The 24718-nt window shown below is 35.8% G+C and overlaps 2 protein-coding genes across 7 annotated transcripts in view; one reads left to right on the top strand and one right to left on the bottom strand.

Annotated features, from left to right (window-relative positions):
• STARD13 (StAR related lipid transfer domain containing 13) overlaps positions 1–24718 on the top strand; it is a 523725-nt gene that overhangs the window by 116555 nt on the left and 382452 nt on the right. The window contains exon 1 of one of the 6 annotated variants that reach the window (XM_082700371.1): positions 15317–15332. The exons of 4 other annotated variants lie outside the window; for them this stretch is intronic. The gene's annotated coding sequence lies outside the window, so the exon portion shown is untranslated. Of the gene's footprint in view, positions 1–15316; positions 15333–15511; positions 15615–24718 lie in introns of those variants that run through there. One more of the 6 variants, XM_082700370.1, reaches the window with a different exon arrangement.
• LOC309848936 (uncharacterized protein) lies at positions 5641–23743 on the bottom strand (the record flags this gene model as incomplete). The annotated part of the gene is made up of 4 exons (XM_082700949.1): positions 5641–5722; positions 13847–13911; positions 15156–15564; positions 23734–23743. The coding sequence occupies 4 exons, from the start codon at positions 23741–23743 to the stop codon at positions 5688–5690; spliced, it is 519 nt and encodes a 172-aa protein (XP_082557075.1). The 3' UTR covers positions 5641–5687.

Raw genomic sequence — 24718 nt, 5'->3', positions numbered from 1 at the left:
TAAATGTACTAGATTAAGATAATTCTCTAAGAGTATTAGACTTCAAAACCATTTTCAAACCTCTTTCTAGTGTGTGAACATAGAGAAAATGAAGAAACTCAATAGTTTTTCAAATCACCTAAAAATATTGTTTTCTGGGAAACAGAAAATTTGAATGACAGGTCTATCATATGTTATGATATAAACATGCCTGTCAGATTCTTAGAAACATAAAGTTAAAAAGTCACCTGTTATTACATTTAACATTTTATTGTTTTTAGTCCTTAGGATATGTGCTAATATCTGCATGAGTGACTTGGTTAGAAAAATGACATTGACTCTGAAGATTACTGAGAGCTAAAAATAAAACTCTAATATTGAGTGAATCTCATGGCTGATAATAGCAGTAACTTTATATTAGTATATAGACTATTATAATAACCATTTTATATTATTCCACAGACTAAATATTAAGAATTATGTGAGAGTTTTATTTTACTTACCTTCATTTTTAGTCCCTAATAGTCAGGTAGTCTAATAGAAACCAGAAAGTGAGAAAAAAATCATTGTACTGTTATCTTATGATAAAGGTAAAAATTTTTAATCTTTTTCTTAAAAACACTTAGTATTCCTTTTTATTTCTTTCCTTCCTTTCCTTCTTTATTCCTTTCTTCCCTCATTTCTTTCTGTTTACTATAAAGACAGACTAGTTTTTTTTTAACTTCAAGAAATATACACAAATAGTTAAAAGCAAACCGTGAAAATGTGTCTTAACAACAATGCCACATTTTAAAAGAAAATATATAAATATGCTTTGGTAGGGATACTTTTCAAGTATTATTTATTTAACAAATATTTATTGTCTCAAGTATTTTCCAGGCACTTTTCTAAAACTTTTAAGACATATTAAATGATTTAAATCTTAACAACCCTGTGAGGTGGGTACCATAATGATCATCCTCTATTTACAAATACAGAAGAGCTAAGGCACAGGGAAGTACCTTTCCCAAGGTCACAGAGGGATCAAGTTTTGCATAGAAAGATTATGAGTGAAAAAGTGTTAGAATTTGGCAACTGTCTTTTTTCCTCTTAAAGTTCTACTTTGTTTCTGTACTACAAATAAAACTGTATTTCAACCTTTAGTTCAAACTAAGCTTTTTAGTGTAGTTGTCTTTTAAAAATCACTCAGGTGCCCCTAAAAATCTTGACTTTTTTATTTTTATAAAAGGACATGCACATGCTTATTAGTTTAACATGATATGGTGGCTTACTCCTTTGTGCTTCTCTGTCATCCACATTTGAGAATGCTCTGACCCAAAGAAAAGGAGACTCTTGCAACTCTACATTCCTTTAGTTTAGAGCCCATGGTTTCCTCACTATCTCATCTCCCCAAAGTCTTTATAGCCTCTGAAGAAACCCTCCATAGGTACCCCTACTTTCCTCCTCACCAGAGCTCATACCCTGGCTTACTTCCTTGCTCCAGAGAACTAAAAGAAAGGTTGAGAAGAGAGAGATAAATCATTTTTATAGAACTAGTACCCTTCCCCAGATTCTTGTTTTGAATTTCCAATAAAGAACAAAAAACAGCAGTTCACAAAAACATTTTTAGACCACCTACTACATGGCAGACAGAGTGTTAGTACTGGGATCATAAAGATAAAGGACATAATTACAGTGCTGAAAGAACTATAACCAAATAAAACAATACCAAACCTTATGAAGAATTTGAATTCCTCATATAGTCCAAAAAAACAAGCAATAATTTCCCTCAATAAGATCATTGCAAAACTGGTGGCTACAAGACTTAAGAAAAAAACTTTTTGTAGAATTCCTTATGCAAGTTCAAAAGGAGTCCTCCCCCAAGCCCTGGATTTGTATAGGATTATTATGCTACTTGAAAGTAACCATTTCTTGGAAATAATCATGAGTCATTAAAGTGCTTCAGTGAAGTTTAAATTTTTAAAAATCATGTTCAGTTTAGGTTTCTGAAAGAACAACATATTATCCTAATTGTATAATGTATATATTGCTAAAGGAGCAATATTAAGGATTTCCTCACACGATGTGTCTCAGATTAATTTAGTGCACTCAGCAGTTCTCTACAGACCAGCATGAGAGACAGGAGGATTTCATCTAGTGGGGTGTTGCTTTGATAAATCTGTTTTTCTTTTCACACGATGAATTACCAAAAGTCTGTTTCAAGTAAGAAGACTTTACCTAAGTGTCTGACCCTTTAACCAGATAATTTAAGCATGTAGAAGTTCATAGATCGATCATAAACCCAGAATGTTTAAAAATTACTTTTATAAAACTCAGTTTATTTCTAGAATGGAAAGTTTATTTCTAGAATGGGAATAAAGGAGAAATAAGAATGAGGAAGAAAAAAGGAAAGAAGGGAAGCAAGACAATGAACAAGCATGGGCAGCATTCTTCACGAATACACAAACACGGGAGATTTCATCTCTGTGTGCGTTCCCCATACATACACTTATTAAATTTAATTTTCTCCTGTTTTAAAACCCCAAATATCTATGCATTATTATTTCAAAGGAACAACTAAACATCACGTTGATTTTATAACTTCCATTTCATTATGAATTTCTTCATACGAAGGCTGATACATTGAAAGTCTGCTACATTGTGCAAAATGCTAGTCTTAAGAGCAAGCATGACAGCATTAGCTTTCATCTGTTACTGCTTTTGCCAGTTCTTGCTTCCCCAGTGAAGAAGCCCTATGTCTGTGGAAGCCTCACACCCACTGAGCCACCCAGGCGTCCCTATTTCTTGGATATTTTATTTAATTCATGTTCTATTTCTACATCAGTGTTATAATATTTGTATTTTTCATAACCTAAAAATATGGTTTATTGTCCAGTATCACTTGTGTAACTCATTTCTCTTCCTTTCAAAATATTCTATGCATTTTTTTGTATTTAATCTTTCAGATGAACTTTACAATAATTTTGTCAAACAAATCAAACAAAACAAACCAAAAATTTTTTGAGAAACTGAATGATTTTGAAAACAAATCAAACCAAAATTTCCTTATGATTTTCACTGGAATTGCATTAATTCTATAAAGCAATTCTGACATAACTGACATCCTTGGAAATACTATTTTTGACATGCAGAAGCTTAGTTTTTCTAATTTATTTCTACTCTTTTCTCAGAGCTTCATCACTTTGTATTCATGTTAGGCCACATATACTTCTCACCAAAGTTATTCTGAAAGTTTATGCTGTTGTTGCTCTGGTAAATATCGACTATTGCATTAATTTTTAGCAGGTTCATTGAGGTATACTTTACATATAAAATTCACATTTTAAGTACATGATTGATTTTTTTTTCAGTAAATTACAGAGCTGTTCAACAAGCACCATAACCCAGTCTTACAACATTTCCATCACTTCAAAAAGAATTTCCTTTTTGTTGGTGATTTCAAATTTATTTCTATTACAGTTGGAGAACATATGATTTCAGACCTTTTAAATATATTGGGATGTGTCTTATGGCCTAGCATGTAGTCTATTTTTGAGAACACTCCAGGTGCACTTGGGAAGAACGTGCATTCTGTTTTTGTTTGGTGGAGTATTCAACAGAGATCAATAGGTCAAGTTGGCTGATAGTGTTAAGTGTTAAGGGATATAAAGGACATCCTTGCTGACTTTGTCTAGTTGTTCCATCATATTGCTTCATGTACTTAGGGGATATATGCCAGGTATGTATACATTTATAATTGTTCTATTTTCCTGTTGAATTGATCCTTTTTTTCATTATGAAATGTCCCTCTTTGTCTCAAGTATTTTTTTTTAAGTGTATTTTTTCTGGTGTTAATATATTCAATCCAGTTCCTTTATGGCTACTATTTGTGTGGTATAACTTTTAAATTCTTTTAACTTCCCATCTATTTGTGTCTTCTTGTAGGCAGCATATAGTTGGATTTTTTTAATACAGTCTGACAATCGCTGCCCTTTGATCTATACACATGAAATGAAAATATTGATATAGCAGGACTTCTGCTATTTTGGTATTTGTTTTTCATATGTCTCAAGTCATTTTTGTCCTCTGTTCCTCTTTAACTATGTTTGTTTATGTTAAATAGATACATCCTAATATACTATTTTAATTCATTTTTTTAAGACTTAAATTGTTTCCTTGGTGGCTGCTCTTGGCCTTAAAATAACTGGTAATTGGTTACAGTCTACTACAATTAATCACAATCTACTTCAGATTAATTTAATGCCAGTTAAATACAGAAATTTTGCTTTAACATAGGTGTATTTCTTTTCCCTTCATGTTATTGTTGCCGTATATCACATCATTATATAAGCTCAATAACAGTTTTGTAATTATTGTTTTATGCATTTGTGTTGTAAATAAGTTAAGAGGAAAGACAAAACTATTTGTCTTTATAAGTATTTACATTGTATTGTAAGTATTTAGATAGTATTTCTGTAGTCCTTTATATTTACCTATGTAAATAGGTAAATTACAAAAAATTTTCCCCTGAATTAAGACTTTATGTTTTAGAGAAGTTTGAGGTTTACAACCTAAATTTGAGAGAGGTACAGAGATTTACCATAGAGCCCCTACCCCCACACAGGCATAGTCTCTCTCATTATCAGTATTCTCCCACCAGAGTAGTACATTTGTTACCATGGATGAACCGACACTGGCACACTGTAATCACCCAAAGTCCATAGTTTACCTTAGGGTTCACTCTTGATGTTGCACATTTCTATAGGTTTGGACCCAGTATATTATATGTCCATCATTATAACATTATACAGAATATTTTCACTGCCCTAAAAATCCCTGTGTTCTGCTTATTTATCCCCTCTGACCCCTGCACCCACTGATCATTTTGGTCTTCCTATTTTGCCTCTTCCAGAATGTTATATAGTTGGAATCATAGAGTAGATACCCTTTTCAGATTGAGTTCTTCCGTTTAGTAATTTGCATTTAAGTTTCTCCCACGTCTTTCCATGTAATTACCTTTTCCAGTGTTCTTTATTTCTTTATGTGGATTCAAATTACCATCTGTTGTCATTTCCATTCAGCCTGAAGGGGGTTTTCTTTAGTATTTCTTGTAACGCAGATGTGGTAACAACAAATTGTCTTTGTTTATCTGAGAATGTCTTCATTCTCCCTTCAGTTTTTTTTTAAATTTTTTATTTTTTATAAACATATATTTTTATCCCCAGGGGTACAGGTCTGTGAATCACCAGGTTTACACACTTCACAGCACTCACCAAAGCACATACCCTCCCCAATGTCCATAATCCCTTCAGTTTTTGAAGAAGTTTTTCCAAATATAGGATTTTTTGATTGACAGGTTTTTTTCTTTGAATATGTCATTCTACTGCTGTTGGGCCTCAATTTCTGATGAGAAATCCCCTCTTAATCTTATTGTGTTTCCACTGTTACATGATGAGTCACTTTTCTTTTGCTGCACCACAAGATGCTCTCTTTCAACAGTTTGAATATAATGTGTCTTGGTATAAATTTATTTGGGTTAATAGTCTTTGGAGTTTATTGAGCTTCTTGGATTGCATATTAATGTTTGTCATCAAATTTGGAAAGTACTTGGTCATCTTTTCTTCATACACTTTCTAAACCACACAGTCTTCTCTCTCTGTCTTCTTCTATGGCTCCTAATACGTGTGTGTTTGTATGCTCCTCTATCCTACGGATCTTTGAGACTCTGTTCATTTTTCTGTCTGTTCTTCAGGTTGCAAACCACCTGCAGAGAAAAGCCATATATTAATTTGAAAAAAATTAATATAAAGAATTATTACCTAGAGCTGGGTATTCAAGTAATGGGAAATTGACTCATAAAAAGTAAATAGAATTCTTAAAAAATGCAGGACTAGAGAATTAAGAAGAAGCCATTATCCATTTGGCTGATATTAGAACACCCATGAAAGACCCCATGCCCACAACCAAATACAGGTGAGATCCAGATGTGGCTCAAGTAGGTTTGACCATGGGTCACTGAATGGCAGAGAAGTCACTCCAGAGCTGCATGGGCAGAACCTGCTGGAAATCCCCCTCTAAAGTGCTAGCAAAATCTCTTCATAAGGAGGTATCTACCTAGAGGCACTCTCCTATAATATGGCCCAGTGGGCATTTCTGGAGTTCTATGCTGGCCAATGGATGCTGATTGTCATGCAATATAAGAGATGGGTGCTAGAAAAAGCTGCCTGCAATGCAGAAGCTGGGAACGGGAGAAGCCACACAGTAGGCTACTACCAACTAGGCTCAATGGAACCAGGAAGGAAAAACCCTTCTTCCTGCAGTGTCTTTCCAGCACCATCTCCTGACAAGGCTTACTGACAGCTGGAAAAGGAAAAAAAAAAAAAAATTCATTTTCATAGAATAGAAAAGGAAGAGGAATTTAGAACTGAGTGGCAATATATTAATAATGGGTACATTTCATTCCTTTGGCCATTCACTTATATATGCAACTGTACCCCAATATATTAAGTTCTTAAAAATGGATTGACATACTAAGGACAAACTTTTTTTTTTAATTATTTGTTTCATAGATTCTAACGCAAAGACTTTAACATTGTTATGTAGAAAGAATTACCAGTTGTCTTTTCCTTTGATTTCTGATCACTTTTATGATAAAAAAACGTCCCTTCCTGGGGCACCTGGGAGGCTCGGTTAAGCTTCCAACTCTTGATTTTGGCTCAGGTCATGATCTCAGGGTCCTGAGACTGAACCCCATGTTGGCTCTGTGCTCAACAGGGAGTCTGCTTGAGATTCCTTCTCTCTGCCCATCTCCTAGCTCATGCACATATGTACATTTCTCTCTGTAAAATAATTTTTTTTAATAAAAAGGTCCTTTCCTATCTAGAGATTATTCATCTGCATTTTCTTTTGATTTTTGGTTTTGCTTTCTTTATATATATTACTTTGTTCTTCCTAGAATTATTTGGTGAATGTATATCTTACTCATTTCAAATGAAAAATATAATTCTTTTATATATAATATTCTTTGGGCATACTGTAGTTAGAGCGTTGTAGTAAACATTCAATGTTTATAATTATTTTTGTCAAGTATTTATTTATTTATTTTTTGAACATCTAAATCAGGTTTTTATTTATTTATTTATTTTCAGCATAACAGTATCATTATTTTTTCACCACACCCAGTGCTCCATGCAATCTGTGCCCTCCATAATACCCACCACCTGGTACCCCGATCTCCCACCCCCCCTGCCACTTCAAACCCCTCAGATTGTTTTTCAGAGTCCATAGTCTCTCATGATTCACCTCCCCTTCCAATTTACCCCAACTCCTTTCTAACTCCCCGTGTCCTCCATGCTTTTTGTTATGCTCCACAAATAAGTGAAACCATAAGATAATTGACTCTCTCTGCTTGACTTATTTCACTCAGCTTAATCTCTTCCAGTCCCATCCATGTTGCTACAAAAGTTGGGTATTCATCCTTTGTGATGGAGGCATAATACTCCATAGTGTATATGGACCACATCTTTCTTATCCATTCATCAGTTGAAGGGCATCTTGGTTCTTTCCACAGTTTGGCGACCGTGGCTATTGCTGCTATAAACATTGGGGTACAGATGGCCCTTCTTTTCACTACATCTGTATCTTTGGGGTAAACACCCAGGAGTGCAATGGCAGGGTCATAGGGAAGTTCTATTTTTAATTTCTTGAGGAATCTCCACATGTTCTCCAAAGAGGCTGCACCAACTTGCATTCCCACCAACAGTGGAAGAGGGTTCCCCTTTCTCCACATCCTCTCCAACACATGTTGTTTCCTGTCTTGCTAATTTGGGCCATTCTAACTGGTGTAAGGTGATACCTCAATGTAGTTTTAATTTGAATCTCCCTGATGGCTAGTGATGATGAACATTTTTTCATGTGTCTGATAGCCATTTGTGTGTCTTTATTGGAGAAGTGTCTGTCCATATCTTCTGCCCATTTTTTGATATGATGGTCTGTTTCGTGTGTGTTGAGTTTGAGGAGTTCATTATAGATCCTGGATATCAACCTTTTGTCTGTACTGTCATTTGCAAATATCTTCTCCCATTCCGTGGGTTGCCTCTTTGTTTTGTTGACTGTTTCCTTTGCTGTGCAGAAGCTTTTGATTTTGATGAAGTCCCAAAAGTTCATCTTCACTTTTGTTTCCTTTGCCTTTGGAGACATATCTTGAAAGAAGTTGCTGTGGCTGATATCTAAGAGATTACTGCCTATGTTCTCCTCGAGGATTCTGATGGATTCTTGTCTCACATTGAGGTCTTCTATCCATTTTGAGTTTATCTTTGTGTACGGTGTAAGAGAATGGTCGAGTTTCATTCTTCTACATATAGCTGCCCAGTTTTCCCAGCACCATTTATTGAAGAGATTGTCTTTTTCCACTGTATATTTTTTCCTGTTTTGTCAAAGATTATTTGACCATAGAGTTGAGGGTCCATATCTGGGCTCTCTGTTCCTATGTGTCTATTTTTATGCCAGTACCATGCTGTCTTGGTGATCACAGCTTTGTAGTAAAGCTTGAAATCAGGTAACATGACGCCCACAGTTTTATTTTTGTTTTTCAACATTTCCTTAGCGATTCGGGGTCTCTTCTGATTCCATACAAATTTTAGGATTATTTGCTCCAGCTCTTTGAAGAATACTGGTGGAATTTTAATCAGAATAGCATTAAAAGTATAGATTGCTCTAGGCAGTATAGACATTTTAACAATGTTTATTCTTCCAATCCAAGAGCATGGAATGGTCTTCCATCTTTTTGTGTCTTCTTCAATTTCTTTCATGAGTGTTCTGTAGTTCCTTGAGTACAGATCCTTTACCTCTTTGGTTAGGTTTATTCCCCGGTATCTTATGGTTCTTGGTGCTATAGTAAATGGAATCGATTCTCTAATTTCCCTTTCTGTATTTTCATTGTTAGTATACAAGAGAGCCACTGATTTCTGTACATTGACTTTGTATCCTGCCATGTTGCTGAATTGCTCTATGAGTTCTAGTAGTTTGGGGGTGTAATCTTTTGGGTTTTCCATATAAAGAATCATGTCATCTGCAAAGAGAGAGAGTTTGACTTCTTCATTACCAATTTGGATACCTTTTATTTCCCTTTGTTGTCTTATTGCTCTTGCTAGGACTTCTAATACTATGTTGAACAAGAGTGGTGAGAGTGGGCATCCTTGTCGTGTTCCTGATCTCAACGGGAAGGACGCAAGCTTTTTCCCATTGAGGATGATATTTGCTGTGGGTCTTTCATAGATAGATTTGATAAAGTTCAGGAATGTTCCCTCTATCCCTATACTTTGAAGCATTTTAATCAAGAATGGATGCTGGATTTTGTCAAATGCTTTTTCTCGATCAATTGAGAGAACCATGTGGTCTTGTCTCTTCTCATATTAATTTGTTCTATCACATTGATTGATTTGAGAAAGTTGAACCATCCTTGGAGCCCAGGGATGAATCCCACCTGGTCATGGTGGATAATCTTTTTAATGTGCTGTTGGATCCTGTTTGCTAGGATCTTGTGAGAATCTTAGCATCCATATTCATCAGTGATATTGGTCTGAAATTCTCCTTTTTGGTAGGGTCTTTGCCTGGTTTGGTTGTCAAGTATTTAGAATTGTTTTAACTTTATCCCTTCACCCAACATTACTTACCAACATGAGAAATTATACTTCTAAAACCTATTATTATAAGTGAAAACAGGAATGAAGTATTTAAGACCTTATAGATAAAGCAGGGTTAGGGGATTATAGTAATAAGCGAACCTAAAATGATGATAGACAATGCATTAAAGAAATCTACTTTTTGCATTTTCAGTATTTTAAACAGTAATAATCTGCACTGTTCAATTTTCAAAATGCTTTATGAATGTGTTTTTGCCTTGTAAATATAAATTATAAGAAGCATTTTCCCTGGATCTCCACAAAATAATCAGTGTTTTTATGATTGTTATCTTTTTTAGCTTAGGTTAACTGAAGGAGAAAACTGCCAGTATACTGTGAGATAGTCTTCAAACCTTTCTAATGCATTGTTTTATGTTTAAGATAACTTCATACCAGTACAGAAATGACCATGGCAGAACATTCCTCTACCTCTAAAGCTTTCACAAGTCTCAATTCCTTTGCTTTGTTTCACTTTGTCTCAGTTCCCTCTACTTCTCCCAAGATTACATTACAAAGATATCTACATATACTTGCTCTTCTATGTATTTTATCTCCTTTCTCTCTTCCCAGGATCCCATGCTTTCATCGTAATTTTAAAATTTATCCTCAAGAAAAATTACTTATGCTCACAGTCGGCTAAATTCTAACATTTATGGAAAAAGTACAAGTACACAAATACACATTTGTAGAATTTTGAACAGTAGGAATTATAGTTAGGGAGACATTATTGTACTCAATAGGAAGTGTTTAATATTAGAAATCTGCTTAATGGGACTGTATTTCATCTGGTATGGAAACATATTTAATACAGCGGAGTTGATACAACTCCAAGTTGACTCTACCTATATAACTAAAACATCACGATTACTGAGGAAGAGCTAGATGCAGTTAATTCAATAGTGTATGTGACTAATTCTGATCAATACATGGCTGGAATATTAATAGTAAAAGCTTACCATAACAGTTGAAAAAGATCTACTTAAAATGGCTATTTTTGTAGTAGTATTTAAGTCATATGAAAATACCTTTATATTTTTGCTTTTCCCAAAGTACTAATAATTGGCATTACTCAAACTAGTAAACTTAGATCTTAAAATATCTTATCCGTATCAAATGTCAAGGGCTCTAAATGTGCTATTACAATAAATGTATGCTCTGCATCAGTCCTTATACTTTAAAAGTTAATTTACTTCATCATATATCAAATTATATCAGTCATCATTGAAACATGTACAATATGTTAGTCTTGTATCTAATTGATTACAAATAAGAAATTCTGTTATTTTAACAACATAATAATAAATATAGCTCACCATCAGGAGAATAGCCATTAAAATGAGTACCACAGAACAATTAGTTTAAATTTACTTCCAAAGATTAACTTAAATGATAGGCAGTTTGAGATTTAAAATACAACAAGCTCAAAGTTTTGAAAGTTTAATAACTACAACTCAAACACCATAAAAAGGCAGTATTAAGGCTACAGAGATTCAATTGCCAGTGACTGACAGTCTTACATATTGGCAGCGTACCAAAAAAAACAATGTCCCAATATAGAGTAAAAATGTGAGTGTCAGTACTGTGTGTTAGGCTAAAATGGAAAGTATTAACGAGGCTATTGATTGTAGCAAAAATGTTGATAAAAAGGTATCTAAAGGGGTGCCTGGATGGCTCAGTGGGTTAAAGCCTCTGCCTTCAGCCCAGGCCACCATCCCAGGGTGGGAATGAGCCCCTGCATCTGGCTCTAGGCTCAGGGGGAGCCTGCTTCCTGCTCTTGCTCTGTTTGCCTCTCTGCCTGCTTGTGATCTCTGTCTGCCATATAAATAAAAAAACAAAAGGTATCTAAAAACTTTAAGACACTGCAAGAGTTGAATCAACATTTCAAAATTTCTCTTTGGAGAAATGCTTCTTTCCACAGATGTTCATTACACATCCATTTAGGTATTATGTTTTTAGAAAGTAGAAGAAAGATTAAAAAAAAAAAAGGACCTGAAAGTAATCAATGGAAAATATTTTTGAAAACAAATCTGATACTGGAGTCCTAATGTAATTACTATGTCAAACTCCACCAATCCTCGAGTGAAAAGTAAACTCCATCATCTCACATGGTGCTTAACAACAAAATTAGCCAAGATAAATGGTAACGTTAATAGCCATAATAAATAAATGTTACAAATTACTAATTACATTTAGTCAACACAGTCAAGTTATTTAATAATGCTCCCCAAACACAACAGGTAGCATTTCTAATGAATAATTGGGTTTTATATCACACCTCTTTCTCATGAGTGAATTTGTAACAAGGTTCATTTAAAATAAGGCACAGAACATGTGCCTTTCCTTCCTTGGTTTAAATGGTTAATCAATAATGACTCAGATACAAAGTACTAGGACTCCTAGGGGAATACCATGGTTTTAGGACAGGTGCTCTCAACCATTGTTCTTTTTTCTTCTTTTTCTGAAGGAGGATCCCTCATGTTACAGGGGAAAAGAAAGGACTAGAGAGTCCAGTGAACAAAATAGTAATGACTTTTAAAAACTGAAAATAGTCAAATGGTAACACCTTGCAATTACAAAAGTAATTCATAAATATAAAACCTTAAATAATTCTAAAAAGGAAGTTAGTGGAAAACAGGCAGTAATTAAGAATAGTTAACATAGCTCAGTATTTAACACTGATGATACACTGGCAGGAAAGCAACCTTTTTGAGTATTATGGAAATTCCAACCGCCTGCATGCATGCATATAGGGTAAGAGTTTGTAAAGGTGCCAAGAGTTGGTGGCATCACACAACTGAGTGGAGTACTGAATTAGAATTCTCAGTTATTTGTGGTAATGCAATTATCTTAGTCTATGAATACCAAATTTAGTAAGTCTTAATAACTCATTCAGCAGGTTCCTACTAAGAAGCACATAGTTGTCAGTAAAAATGAATCTATGAAATTGAGCTCATTCATATGTAACTATAAAACTATGAGCCTTGCATTTTTCCATGAAGAAAGTTCTCAAAGCCATGAATTTGCTTTAGATCAAGACTGATTTAGGGAACCCAGTGGCTGACACGGAGCTCAAAATACACAATGTAGTGGATGCAACTAAAATACACAGAAAAACAAGCATGTGTGATTAATATCTGATTTCATAAAAATATATAAAGTACAATCTCATTGATCTGATTTTGTGATATATTACATTTTAGACAGCATGGATTGATTCCTCAAATCTTATCATGAATTCATTCCTTTAATCACTTCAGTGATATTATTAAAATTGGTTTTGATTCATAAAAACCTTACTAAATTACTGCAAAAACAACATTTCAATGGTCTTTGTTGATCTTTAAGATTTTTATTTGACAGAGCAATAGAGATCGCAAGTGAGCACAAGCATGGGGAGCAGCAGAGGGAGAGGGAGAAGCAAGCACCCCATTGAGCAGGGAGCCCAAAGCGGGGCTATCTCAGGACCCTGGGATCATGACATGAGCCAAAGGCAGACACTTAACCGACTGAGCCACCCAGCAATCTCCATCCTTGTTGATCTTTAGATATACAAATTTACAAATCAAAGGTATATATTATTTTTATAGAAAAGGCGGTCACACTACAGCAAACATTCTAAACTTTTAACTGATTTTAGAAATAATTTCAGCTATGAACATAAAAAACCTATGTAACAGTTTGTATTTCACTTAGGAGCAAGAATAAAACAGTGTGTGGTGCACTATACTGTGTCTGGGTCATATGCAGTGGCAGTGTTAGGATTCGACAGAATTAAGAGAAAAAGGCCTGCAGAAAAGATTAGGTAAGCCATTTTAAAAAAAAAGAGAGGGCCATTTTTAGCCAATGAAAGCATGGTGTCCACTTGTGAATGGCATGGTGTGGGTGAAGTTAAGTAGGGTTGGTAGAGGATTCAGAGAAATAAGGGAACTTGGGGAGATGCAAAAGGACTTTGAAAAAGCCTGGCATCTTCCAGAGGATAAAATTAGAAAAATCTTGTCCTTAATTCTAATAATTTCTGATTTACTGACTTCTGGCAGCAAATGCGAAGGACACAAATTACTGCAGAATAACTGAAATATTTAGTATACCTGGTATTACAGCACCCTCTATCACATGATCATACACAGAACATTTATACGTGGTAGTCACTTTAATGTGGGAATATTCATTTATGTACAACTTTCCTGGTTCTAAGGCTTACTTACTACTTTCCAGCAAAGGGGTCAAAGGCTTACACATTTCTCCAGTTCTAGTATCATCACTGTCTCTCCTGTAATAGCAAAGAACATCAATGACAAAGCAATCCTGAACTCTAAATTCTTCCATGTTCTAGGACCAATACCTTAAATATCAGGGGAGAATTTATCAAAGCTATAATTATCCAGCTGTACTCCCAGTCCTTCCCAGTTAGATACGTGGGAGGTTAAGGCCAATCTGCTTAAGAAACCTTTCAGGGACTTCTGATGGATGCTCAAGTTTAAGAACCACAGCCCTTTTATGGAAGAATTGAGTCAAGTTAATACACGCTACTGTACAAATTCTAAAGGAAACATCTCACTTTCATTATATACTTTGATATTCAGCTAAAACCCCATTCCAATAAAACACCAAGAACAATCTTGTGCTAGCTACCGAAAATTGTCAGGCCTACAAGCTTCCAGGGAAATCTAGATTGCCACGTAAGAATGCATTATCAGGCAAGACATTTACCTCCATTTGCTGACTTTGGGGAATTTATGTTTCCTCTCGAGTTATTTAAAAAAAAATATGCCATGCAAACAATTCTATATTCAGCCTGAGCATCTCTTGAGACTATGACTGGGAAATTTCCTTAGCCTGTTTTGTTTTTGTTTTTTTAATGTTTCAAGTTTTTATTTAAATTCTAGTTAGTTAACATATAGTGTAACATTAGTGTCAAAAGTGGAATTAAGCGATTCTAGCCTGTTTTGAAAACAACTTATCTACCAAATTTTACGCTTCTCGGTGGGCTCTAAACGCTTTGCAACAGTGGTTTAATACGTGGAAAGGAACAAAAGCTTTTATTATCAGAGGACAACCTAAGCCACAAAGCCTGAGCCATCGTCCCAGCAAATGAGAAGCAGAGGCCCCCATTCCTGACGGACTTAAGAAATTCAAGCGGGGATGACTGGGAATAGTTAAGGAACAAGATACATGGAAGCATAAAAACACAGAAACCTTTTTTCTGAGCTTAAAACTAGAGAAAGAAATCCGTTTCCTCTCTATTTTGGGAGTACACCGCTACTCCTACACGCAACCTCCTCTTCAAAGTCCTGCGATGTACCGCCTGCGCGGGAACCGGCAGGGCGGAGACTGGGGTGCCTCCCTTCCGTGGGGCGAGGGGGAAAAACACGCCGGGGCCGCGATTTCTCTGGAAGGTTCCGAAAGAAAGGTGCGCGCGCCCCCTTCGCAGGCGGCGGGAGACGCGGCACCAGATGGCGCTGCCGCACTGAGAGCTGGAGCCTGGGTGACTAGGGGGACGGGAAGAGGCGTCACCGGATCCTTCCCTTCATGTCCCTCGCCGGAAATGCGCCCTGGCGCCAGCCTCTGGTCCCGGATATTAAGACTTCTGGAGAGTTCCCGCGTGGGGGCGGGACTAGGACCGGAACCGAACTGCGACCGTCGGTCCTCGGGGCGGAAGCCCCGGGCGGTGCCAGAGGGAGCTGCCTTGTGGTGCGCGCGCCTCTCCCAGGCGGGAGCGCGGGTCTGGGGGAGGTGGGGCGGAGGAACGTGAGGGGCGGGGCCTCGCCGTGCGCGTGCGCACTTTCGGGACGTAGTCGTCGCTGGCGTGTGCGTCTTTTTCTCCATTTTTGCACGTTCGCTGGCCTGGCGAGGCGGAAGTGGTGACGTAGTGGGTTGCCCCCACCCGGCCCCCTACTCCCGCCCACAGGGTTTGGGTTTCTAGCTGTGAGTCAGGTTTCTGGAAATCTTTGTGGAAAGTTAATGGTATATGAGGTAAAAATTCGAGCTGTATTTTCCTCTTGACTCTAAAACGATCCACATGTTTGCCGGGTGCGGTCCCAGTTCTGGTATGGACCCAGCCTTTCCCTCTAAGTCTCTGGGTCGGCTTGACCCACCCACTGTTTCTTTAAGTATCAATCGTGATGAGGCAGTAGGGATGTCACAAGGAAAGGGACTCCGGCAAATAGACTACTCCCGTGGAACCCAAAAAAATTAATGAAGGAAGAGTCCGTTTGCTTTTTAACAGTGCTTCTCGGGAATTGAAGGAGTTCAGTCGACTTCCTTTTTCTGTTTTTGTCAGCGTAAACATTTTATATTGGACTTTGCGTGGTGTAGTCTTGATCTGGATCATACTTTGTTAACTAAAGGAAGGCTGCTTGTACAAAGGGTTCCGGAGGAAGATTCTGCCGTTTCCCCATGTTTTGCAAAGTAGAGAGGCAAACCACTTTTATGTATGGACAGACCTCAGTAACGAATGAAAAGGGCACCGGATTGGTTTTGTTTTTAGATGCGGCGTGGAAACCACTAAGACGTTGGAGAAATCAATCTGTATCCATCCTCATTCTCCATTAATTTTAGACTGTAATTCTTAAAGTGTCAGCTTGCAAGGTGACTGGTTCTCCCAAGAAATTCATTCCGTTTTGGTAAACACTTGGGCTTCTGTATTTCAGAACGCTTTCTTTTCTGTGGCCCACATAAGAACTGAGTACTTGGGAAAGCCAGAGGGAAAGGAATAGAAACTTAAGTGGATATACTGAGAGAAACAGGTGGACTGGAGAATGCAAGAAAGTTAGATTGTCTCTAATTGCTAAATAAGGCCGTTTTACTGTTTCTCAATAAAATCTTTTGGGTGGTCTTGGTAGCAGGTGTGAAAGAATCTGTTGTGGCTTGAGGAGTGCCATGACATATGTTTATATGAAAATCCAAGAAAAAAAAATGTGAGCAACATTGCAGTATCATTAGGCTGACTAGAAATAGGACAAACAGATTGCTTCTCGGCCTTTTGGCTAAGATCAAGTGTAGAAATAGGACAAACAGGAGGCAAGACATCCAGGAAAAATTTTAAAAGAATAAAAATAATATGGTAGATATTGGAAAACGTGAAAGAGAAAGTCAGAGTCAAAGTTGTGAAAATGTGGAAAGAGGCATATTTGGAAGATAGGGAAAAACAGTTTTAGCTCTCAACTTGAATGTGTAGAATAAGGGATAAATTTTTTATTAGACGTATCAGCTTTGGAAATATTGCATGTAGTTGAAAGAGTGTTTCATTTTGCCACCATTATATCAGTAATTTCCACTAACATGCTTCTTCATAGTTTAAAAAATGCATCAATTTTATTTATTTAGTTTCACAAATAGCATTTAAATCATTTGTCAGCCAATACCTCAATTCTTGTCTCTTACTACTGCTTGCCCGCAAAACCTGGCTCTTGGATGAACTCATACATTTATATTTTCTGTGCTTGCACCCAGAGCTCAACAACTGGAATAACTAACAACGATCTCACACTTAGATGGGCTCTCCACATTGTACAGTCATCCAACTACTTTTCTTTATAGTTACTTTGCTGTCTTCTGGAAACCAAATATTTCATTATTATTCTTACTTTCTCAAATTACCAGCTGCCTCTTCAACCAATGACTTTGCTTCATACTTTATTAAAAAATAAAATCGTGAGCGTAAGCCAAGAATTCTCTTTTTTCCACCATCTACTCTACCTGCACCTGTACGTTTTGAACATCTTCCATCTAGTTTAAAAGGATGATGGATCTTTCTATCAAATGCAAACACTTGATTCTATTTGTCTTTTGTTTTAGCAAGTTGAGTGGTTGTATGGTGTTAGTTTTATTTTGGTGAAGTGTGTTTGAAAATTTTGCCCATTTTTATTTATTTATTTTTTTCTTAAAGATTTTATTTATTTATTTGACAAAGAGAGATCACAATAGGCAGAGAGAGAGAGAGAGAGGAGGAAGCAGGCTCCCTGCTGAGCAGAGAGCCCGATGCGGGACTCAATCCCAGGACCCTGAGATCATGACCCAAGCCGAAGGCAGCGGCTTAACCCACTGAGCCACCCAGGCGCCCCTGCCCATTTTTAAAATGCAGTTTTTCTTGTAATTGAGTTGTAGGAGTTGTTTATGGATTATGTACATTATTTTCTTTATTGTTTATTGTTTTGTGATAAGAGCACTCTTTACATAAGATCTACCCTCTTAACAAATTTTTGAGTATATAATACATTTTTGTACTGTCAGCACTGTGCTGTAATCTTATTGTATAACCAATTTTGTATCCTCTGACTAATACTTCTCCATTTCTCCTTCCCCTTGTACACATATTTTTTGTCAAAGTGTATGTTGTGAATGGTTTTCTACCAGTTTGTGGCCTGTCTTTTCATTTTTTTAAGAGTGTATTTTGAAGAGCATTTTTTGTAAGTTGTATTTTTCTAGGACTTTGTACATATTATCCAAATATTAAAATTCATTAGCATAAAGCTATAAATAAAATCCTATTGTGCTTTTAATATTCACAATTACATTTAAGCTGATCATCATCAAAGGTTAGCTCATCTGTATGGTATAACAATAGGAATTGATATTCATAATTTTCAAAATGAGAATCCAGTTATTCTAGCAGGAAAGGATTATCCTTTTCCCCCAGTGAATTACTTTGGTATCTGTCTGATTATCTGAATATGTATTCAGTTCATTGATAAATATATGTCTATCCTTATGCCATCCTATCCACTTCCTTTTTTCTCAAAATTGTTTTGGTCATTCTGATTCCTTTTGCATTGTAGTATAAATTTTAGAATTGGCATTTTAATTTCTGAAAGAGACTGCTAGGATTTTGATTGGGATTCTGGGAATCTTCTGATCAGTCTGGGGAGAACTGACATCTTAACAAGAGTTTTTAATTCTATAATCATGGCATATCTCTCCATTTGTCTTGGGCTTTAATCTCTATGTGATTTTCAGCATACAAGTCTTGCACATCTATTGTTAAGTTTTTTCCTAAGTATTTATTTTTTTATTTTATTATAAATGTATTATTTATTTTTTAATTTAATTTAATTTTATAGATGTATTATTTAAATTTAAGTTTCTGGTTTTGATTTCCATTTGTGATAGAAATTTCCAAATCAAATCTCCATTTGATTCTTTTAGATTCTATATCTCTTGTGAAAACATAGACTAGTGAAAACTAGTCTATGCCTAGTAACTCCAATATGTAAATCATCTATGTATCTTGCTTCTATTGTCTTTTTCTTTTTCCTGTTTCCTGATGTGCCCAGAAGTTCTTAATGGAATGTTATCTTTGTTTATGAAAAAATTAGAGTCTGAGGAATGTTTTTTACTTCCATGAAAGATTTTACTTTTTCTTCTGTCAAGAAGGTAGGTCAGGGATAGAGTGCCTTAATCTGTTTGGTTTTCAGTCTGTTAGGTCTGGTCTATTTTAGATCCCTCCTTATTCCTATGATGGCCCTTTTCTGTGTCTCAACTGAAAGCCTGAGGTATTTTCATTTTTTTTAAGTCTTTTTTTTTTTTTTTAAAGATTCTCTTTATTTATTTGAGAGAAAGAAAATAAGTGAGAGAGAGAGAGAGCACACGCCAGGGGGGAGAAACAGAGGAAGAAGCAGACTCCCTGCTGAGCAGGGAGCTGATGCGGTGCTTCATCCCAAGACCCTGAGATCATGACCAAAGGCAGATGCTTAACTGACTGAGCCACCCAAGCACCCCCTGGGGTATTTTCAAAGGCCATTCCTCATTGGTTGTCCTTGAACTGCAGTTTTTATTTTCTCAGCACCGTGGGACTCCCAAAAGCTATTCTTGGCTTCTCTACTTCTTAGCAGCCATGTTCTGAGTGACTTCCAGCCTCAGGAATACCTTCCAAATTGGCAAATAAGTCAAAGGGAAAAACAGCTGAATGTGGGAACACTTCTCCATACCTTCTCTCCAAGATCTTGTCCTCTCAAGATAGCATCAAAAGATCCTTCTTGTATTTTTAACCAGCTTTTTTAGTTCCTCATTAAGAGGGCCTGATTAAGAAAGAAAGAAAGAAAAAAAGAAAGAAAGAAAACAAAAGAAGTACATCATTGGTATAAGTGGAAGACCCTCTTAACTTAAGAAGTCTCAAAGATGAAGAGTGCCTGGGTGTCTCAGTTGGTTAAGTGGCTGCCTTCAGCTCAGGTCATGATCATAGGGTCCTGGGATGGAGCCCCCTGCCTGGCTTTCCCTCTACTCCCCACTTGTGCTCTCTCTGTTTCTCTTTCTCTCAAATAAATGAAATTAAAAAGTCTCAGTGATTTTTCCTGTATCAGTGTTAACCATTTCTTGTCCCCAAACACCAGAAACAATGCAGGAGACACATCAATGGCTTTCTGTCTTGCTTCTGGAAGTGTCTCTAGGGCCTCCTGGAGGTGATACCCACATTTGCCACAGATGGGTTCCTAGGAAATACCCTTACTTCTCTTCAGAGTTTGCCTATCCATGTCTTCTGCTCTCTGTTCCTTCTACCAAGGGTCCCAAGGCAGTTTTGTTTTCACATAAACCAAGCACAACTTGCTGTAGCTATGAATTCAGTCTGTCGCCTTTGGTATTCTAACAATACAAAAATATATTCCAGTCTAGACAGGAAGAAGTGCATCCCTTTATTTTTATAGATACCAGTAAAGAGATAGACACTCCCCAAACAGAAAATGGATTTGATTTCTTATTGTAATTTCAAGCAATAATTATGTAAAACATTGTCCACTAGCTCATGGGTGTGAGAAAGGTCAGAATGGGCAGGACTTAATCCATTCTCCACTTCTTGGTGGAGGATTAAATTATTTAAGTTTTGTAAGCCTCAGTTCCCTAATTTGAAAAACAAAATGTCTGCTTTCTAGGGTGATTGTTGGGTTTAAAACGATACTATTTATAAAGTGTCTCATACATGGTAAGTTCTATTATTATGTATAAAACTATTTTTATAGACTTCAGGTATTTGTTCGTATGGCAGCACTGTTTCAGAACCCACAATATTTTGAGATTTCTGCTTATCACATAGTTTGCTTTATTCAGTAAACATTGATTGATCCTCTGTTGAATACTGAACACGGCACTAGGATGCAAAAACTATGAAACAACTTGCCTCAGAGTTCTGTAAACATAGCTTGTCCATTTTATCCAAAGCCACAGTCAGAACTGTTCCAGAACAGGTTCATCTCCCATAGTGTTCAAGTATAATACTTTGTGATTTTGTTCTCTCGCTGCTATTTAATGAATCCTGAAATAGTTTTTGTTACTTAAAATAAAATTTGATAAGAGTTTAACTTAGACTAAAATTTAATATAAAACAGCTCTAATATGAATAATTTCCAAGGGAATTTTATTATTAACAAACCAATGGAACACTATTGTGAGGCAGTTTTGCTTAGAAAACTATATAACACAATGGAACATGAGCTCAGCTTTAGTGTATTAATAATTAGCCTGACTCATCCAAAGACTGGAGGATAGGCTATTATCAAACATCATGGGAAGTTCTGTTCAATGTGCTGGCAGAGGGCTTTCTTCTTCTTTCTTTAAAGGGGAAAACCAATTTATTTTATAGTTGAATGTCTATTAAAAGAACTATTTGCTGGTTTTTCCATTTTATCCCTTCTCTTCAGATTGTTCTAGCTCTGACACAGTTGTAAGACCCTTGAATACAGACACTTGTCCTCGGGTTTTATCATGTCACCTCTCATATCCATTTCTAAGGTCTACCTACTTAATTTCTATTTTATCAAGGGAGCATAACAGTTAAGCAGTGTATATGAACTGAGTAATTTTATAAGATACTCAGATCCAGTAAGAAATTCTCCTGTGATAAGAAAACACCATTCAAAATGAAATACTCGATTTTCTGAATATTATTATTATTATTTGGTGCTGTTTTATTTTCCTAATCCATAGAATAGACACATATAGCTTGGAACAGATAAAATAAGAAAATTTCTTATAATAACTATAAAATTATCCAAATTATGTTTCACTAATTAAATTTCCTAATTTCCTTGCTCTAAAAATCATGTACAAAGAAGTAATGGCAACACAAGTTAGTAATCTTATTTACCATTTCAGTCTTGCCTCACCATTTTTTTCCCTACATTTGAGTTCCCAGTTCTCTAAATGTATTACGAGGGTTTCACATTTAATTAAATCTATTCTATAATTGGGCAAACTTGAATTATTTGAGATTCTTTTGGAACAGTCTTATATTGAATTCATTTATATGCACATACAAAAAATTAAATGTCAAGGCTAGAGTGGCTTTCCCATAACCCTGCTCTATTAATGTCTTAAAAATTACCAAATGCTCTTATACCAGATCATGATGAGGTCAAGCTGGAGTGTTAAATCTGACCTCTATGTATTCTATAAGGGATTGCTCAGTCCTATTACAATCCAGTAGTTTAAGTATAGATTTTCTGGCAGTCATCTTGCCTTTTATAATGGACTTAGATGGAACAGTACAACAAATGTGCCTTTTACTACTCTGAATGGGGTTATTGTAGAGATAGAAGAAGAAGCCATAAATAAGGGTGCAACATTTCCTTTATTGCCAAAACACAAATAGTCACATTGAGAATTGGAACATACTTACTTCGGCTTTTGTAATAAGAGAAAGAATATAAGTTTTCTATGTTCAAAATAAAGTTGACCTTAGTATATAACAACCACTATAGTCTAAGAAGTATCTCTCTACCCTACCTCCCTTTGGAGCAGCCCATTGTCCTATCCCTTTAATTCACACAATTGAATTATTTTTAAAATTAAAACAAAAAACTGATATTTTCTTTTGATTATCAGCTTCTTGAAATTTTGTTTTTAAATTACTAAAAATCAATTATATCCTGAATTGATTGCCTTTTGTTTTCTGTGGTAAAACATAAAATACAAGTGTATTTTAGTTAAATATATTAATTTGAAATTCTTATAGTTCAAAAATAATTCCACATGACTCTCTTGAACTGCTTTTAAATTATAAGTAATTGTTATTTTGATTAAATATTTAATTATCTATGCCACACTGCTTTTAAATCATCGATATAAATGTTCACATGATGACTTGGTGCTAAAATTTCCAGTTAGTGCCTTTTTTTTCCTTTGGTTTTTATTTTTGGTCACTCATTCAGTTTACATGATAGTGAAAACCCATTTTTGTTTCTTGTATTTTGTCTGGAATTTAGAAAAGATACTTGATTAGAAAAGAAAAACAATTTCTTTTTTTAGAAAAGAAAACAATGCATTTTAATTTTCCCTACTGTCTATTTTTGGGCTGTTTTGTTTGGATGGTGGAGTAACACAATTTATAGATTAATGAAAGAAAATTCAGTTTTTATAAAATAATGTTAAAACAGACACAATCCCTACCCTCATGATGTTTACAGAAGACAATGATTAGGTTAAGAAGAAGGTAAATATATCTGAAGACATTGAAATCTTTTCCAACAGTATTTCAACAGTGGATTGTATGAATAAAAGAAATATATTAGAAAAGAAAATGTTCTTTTCTGCCTACATAACAGTACACATGATCCTAGAATAGAGGCATGAAAAATGCATGAAAAAAGTCAGGCATATGGTTTCAAACATCTTTAAACCAAGGATTACATGATTAAATTAAGTGATTAAAAAACAAAAGACCTTTTAAAAAATGTTGAATTCTAATACCTCAGGAATTATGTTTAAATCCAAGGGAAAACATGCCCTTCTCTTTTTCAGCTATTTTCCTTGTTTGTTTCAGAACACTCTCACATAGCTTAAAGACAATTTTATACATCATCATTTGTTGTGATGATGTACCATCAAACAGTGAAGTCAGTTGACTCTCACTGAGCTTGCGTACCATTCCAAAGAAGAGATGCTGATACCCCCAGATAATGTAATTTTTAAAGGCCTAATCTTTTATGGTAGGAGATTCCAAGATGTAAAACAAAGTGACATTGTATTGGTAATGAGAAGTCCGAGACTAGAAAATTAAGTAAAGAGCTGACTAGGTAAATAGAATGTACTACTTCAGGGCTGCTGTTTGGCTTTTCTTGCCTGCCCCAAGGCATTCCTGTTGTGATGTATTAAATCCACTTACCTGTACTCATTGATCAGTAACAAATTATTCAAAAATTGTAAGTACAAAGTTCTTATATTTTGATGAATATGAAGTAAATATAAAATATATCCTTACTTTCTAGTAACTTTGAGAATAATTGGAGACATTCATCCAATGAGAAATACCTTGTGGTCAAGAAATACTTGTGATCAAGTAAGAGACGATATCTCGGACTATGATAGCAAAGAAGGGCACTGATCATGAGAGCCATTGTTTGTTAAGGGCCTAGCATGTGTGTAAGGCTTTCCTCCAGAGCTGGACAGTGTTGAAAGGTTTGGGGGAAAAGATCCAAGTTTACATGGCCAGTAGTGTAGTAATCTGGAATTGGCATTCTTGGGGCTTGACTGGTATTTAAGACAGGCTCTTTAAATTCCTCTGCCTGGAATATTCAACTACTCCAAGCACTCCAAGTTGGGCCTTTTCCCCTAACTGACCACTTAAGACTTCAAGCAACATTTAGCTGTGGCATCTGGTGAGTTCACGTCACCCAGATTCATTCTTCAGAGATCTCAAAAAAGTGGTTCTTTCCCTTAAGTATATCTCTTGGCAATGTAATCCTTTCTAAGAGACTTTTTTGCAGGTTTCTTCATCTGAAAGGTGTGCATCTGGTCCACACAAGCACTTGTCCTTCCTTGGCTAAGTTGTACATGGGAGTACAGTGAGTTCCTAACATGGCCCTATCTCTCTGCTCTGCTGCCTTAAGTGAACATGGGCATTTCTATGCTTACATTCCTTTTACCTGAATCAGACACCAGATATGAATCAGACTAATTCATAATTCCATGAGATACAAGGAAACAATTGCTCCGAAGTACAACTTTTTCGATAACCCAAGTAACATAAATTTCTCTCCTCTGTTTTCATGAAAAGAATTGTATACACACATCACACTTTATTCAAAACTCAGTTCCAGAGGTATGAAGAGCTTAAGAGTGAAAGCAAAGCTTGAAAATTTTGGAATGTT

This window comes from Mustela nivalis (genome assembly GCF_964662115.1).
Source record: "Mustela nivalis genome assembly, chromosome: 15".
Lineage (NCBI taxonomy): Eukaryota > Metazoa > Chordata > Mammalia > Carnivora > Mustelidae > Mustela > Mustela nivalis.
Note: the sequence above shows the minus strand (reverse complement) of the source record. Positions and strands in the feature narration are given on the sequence as shown.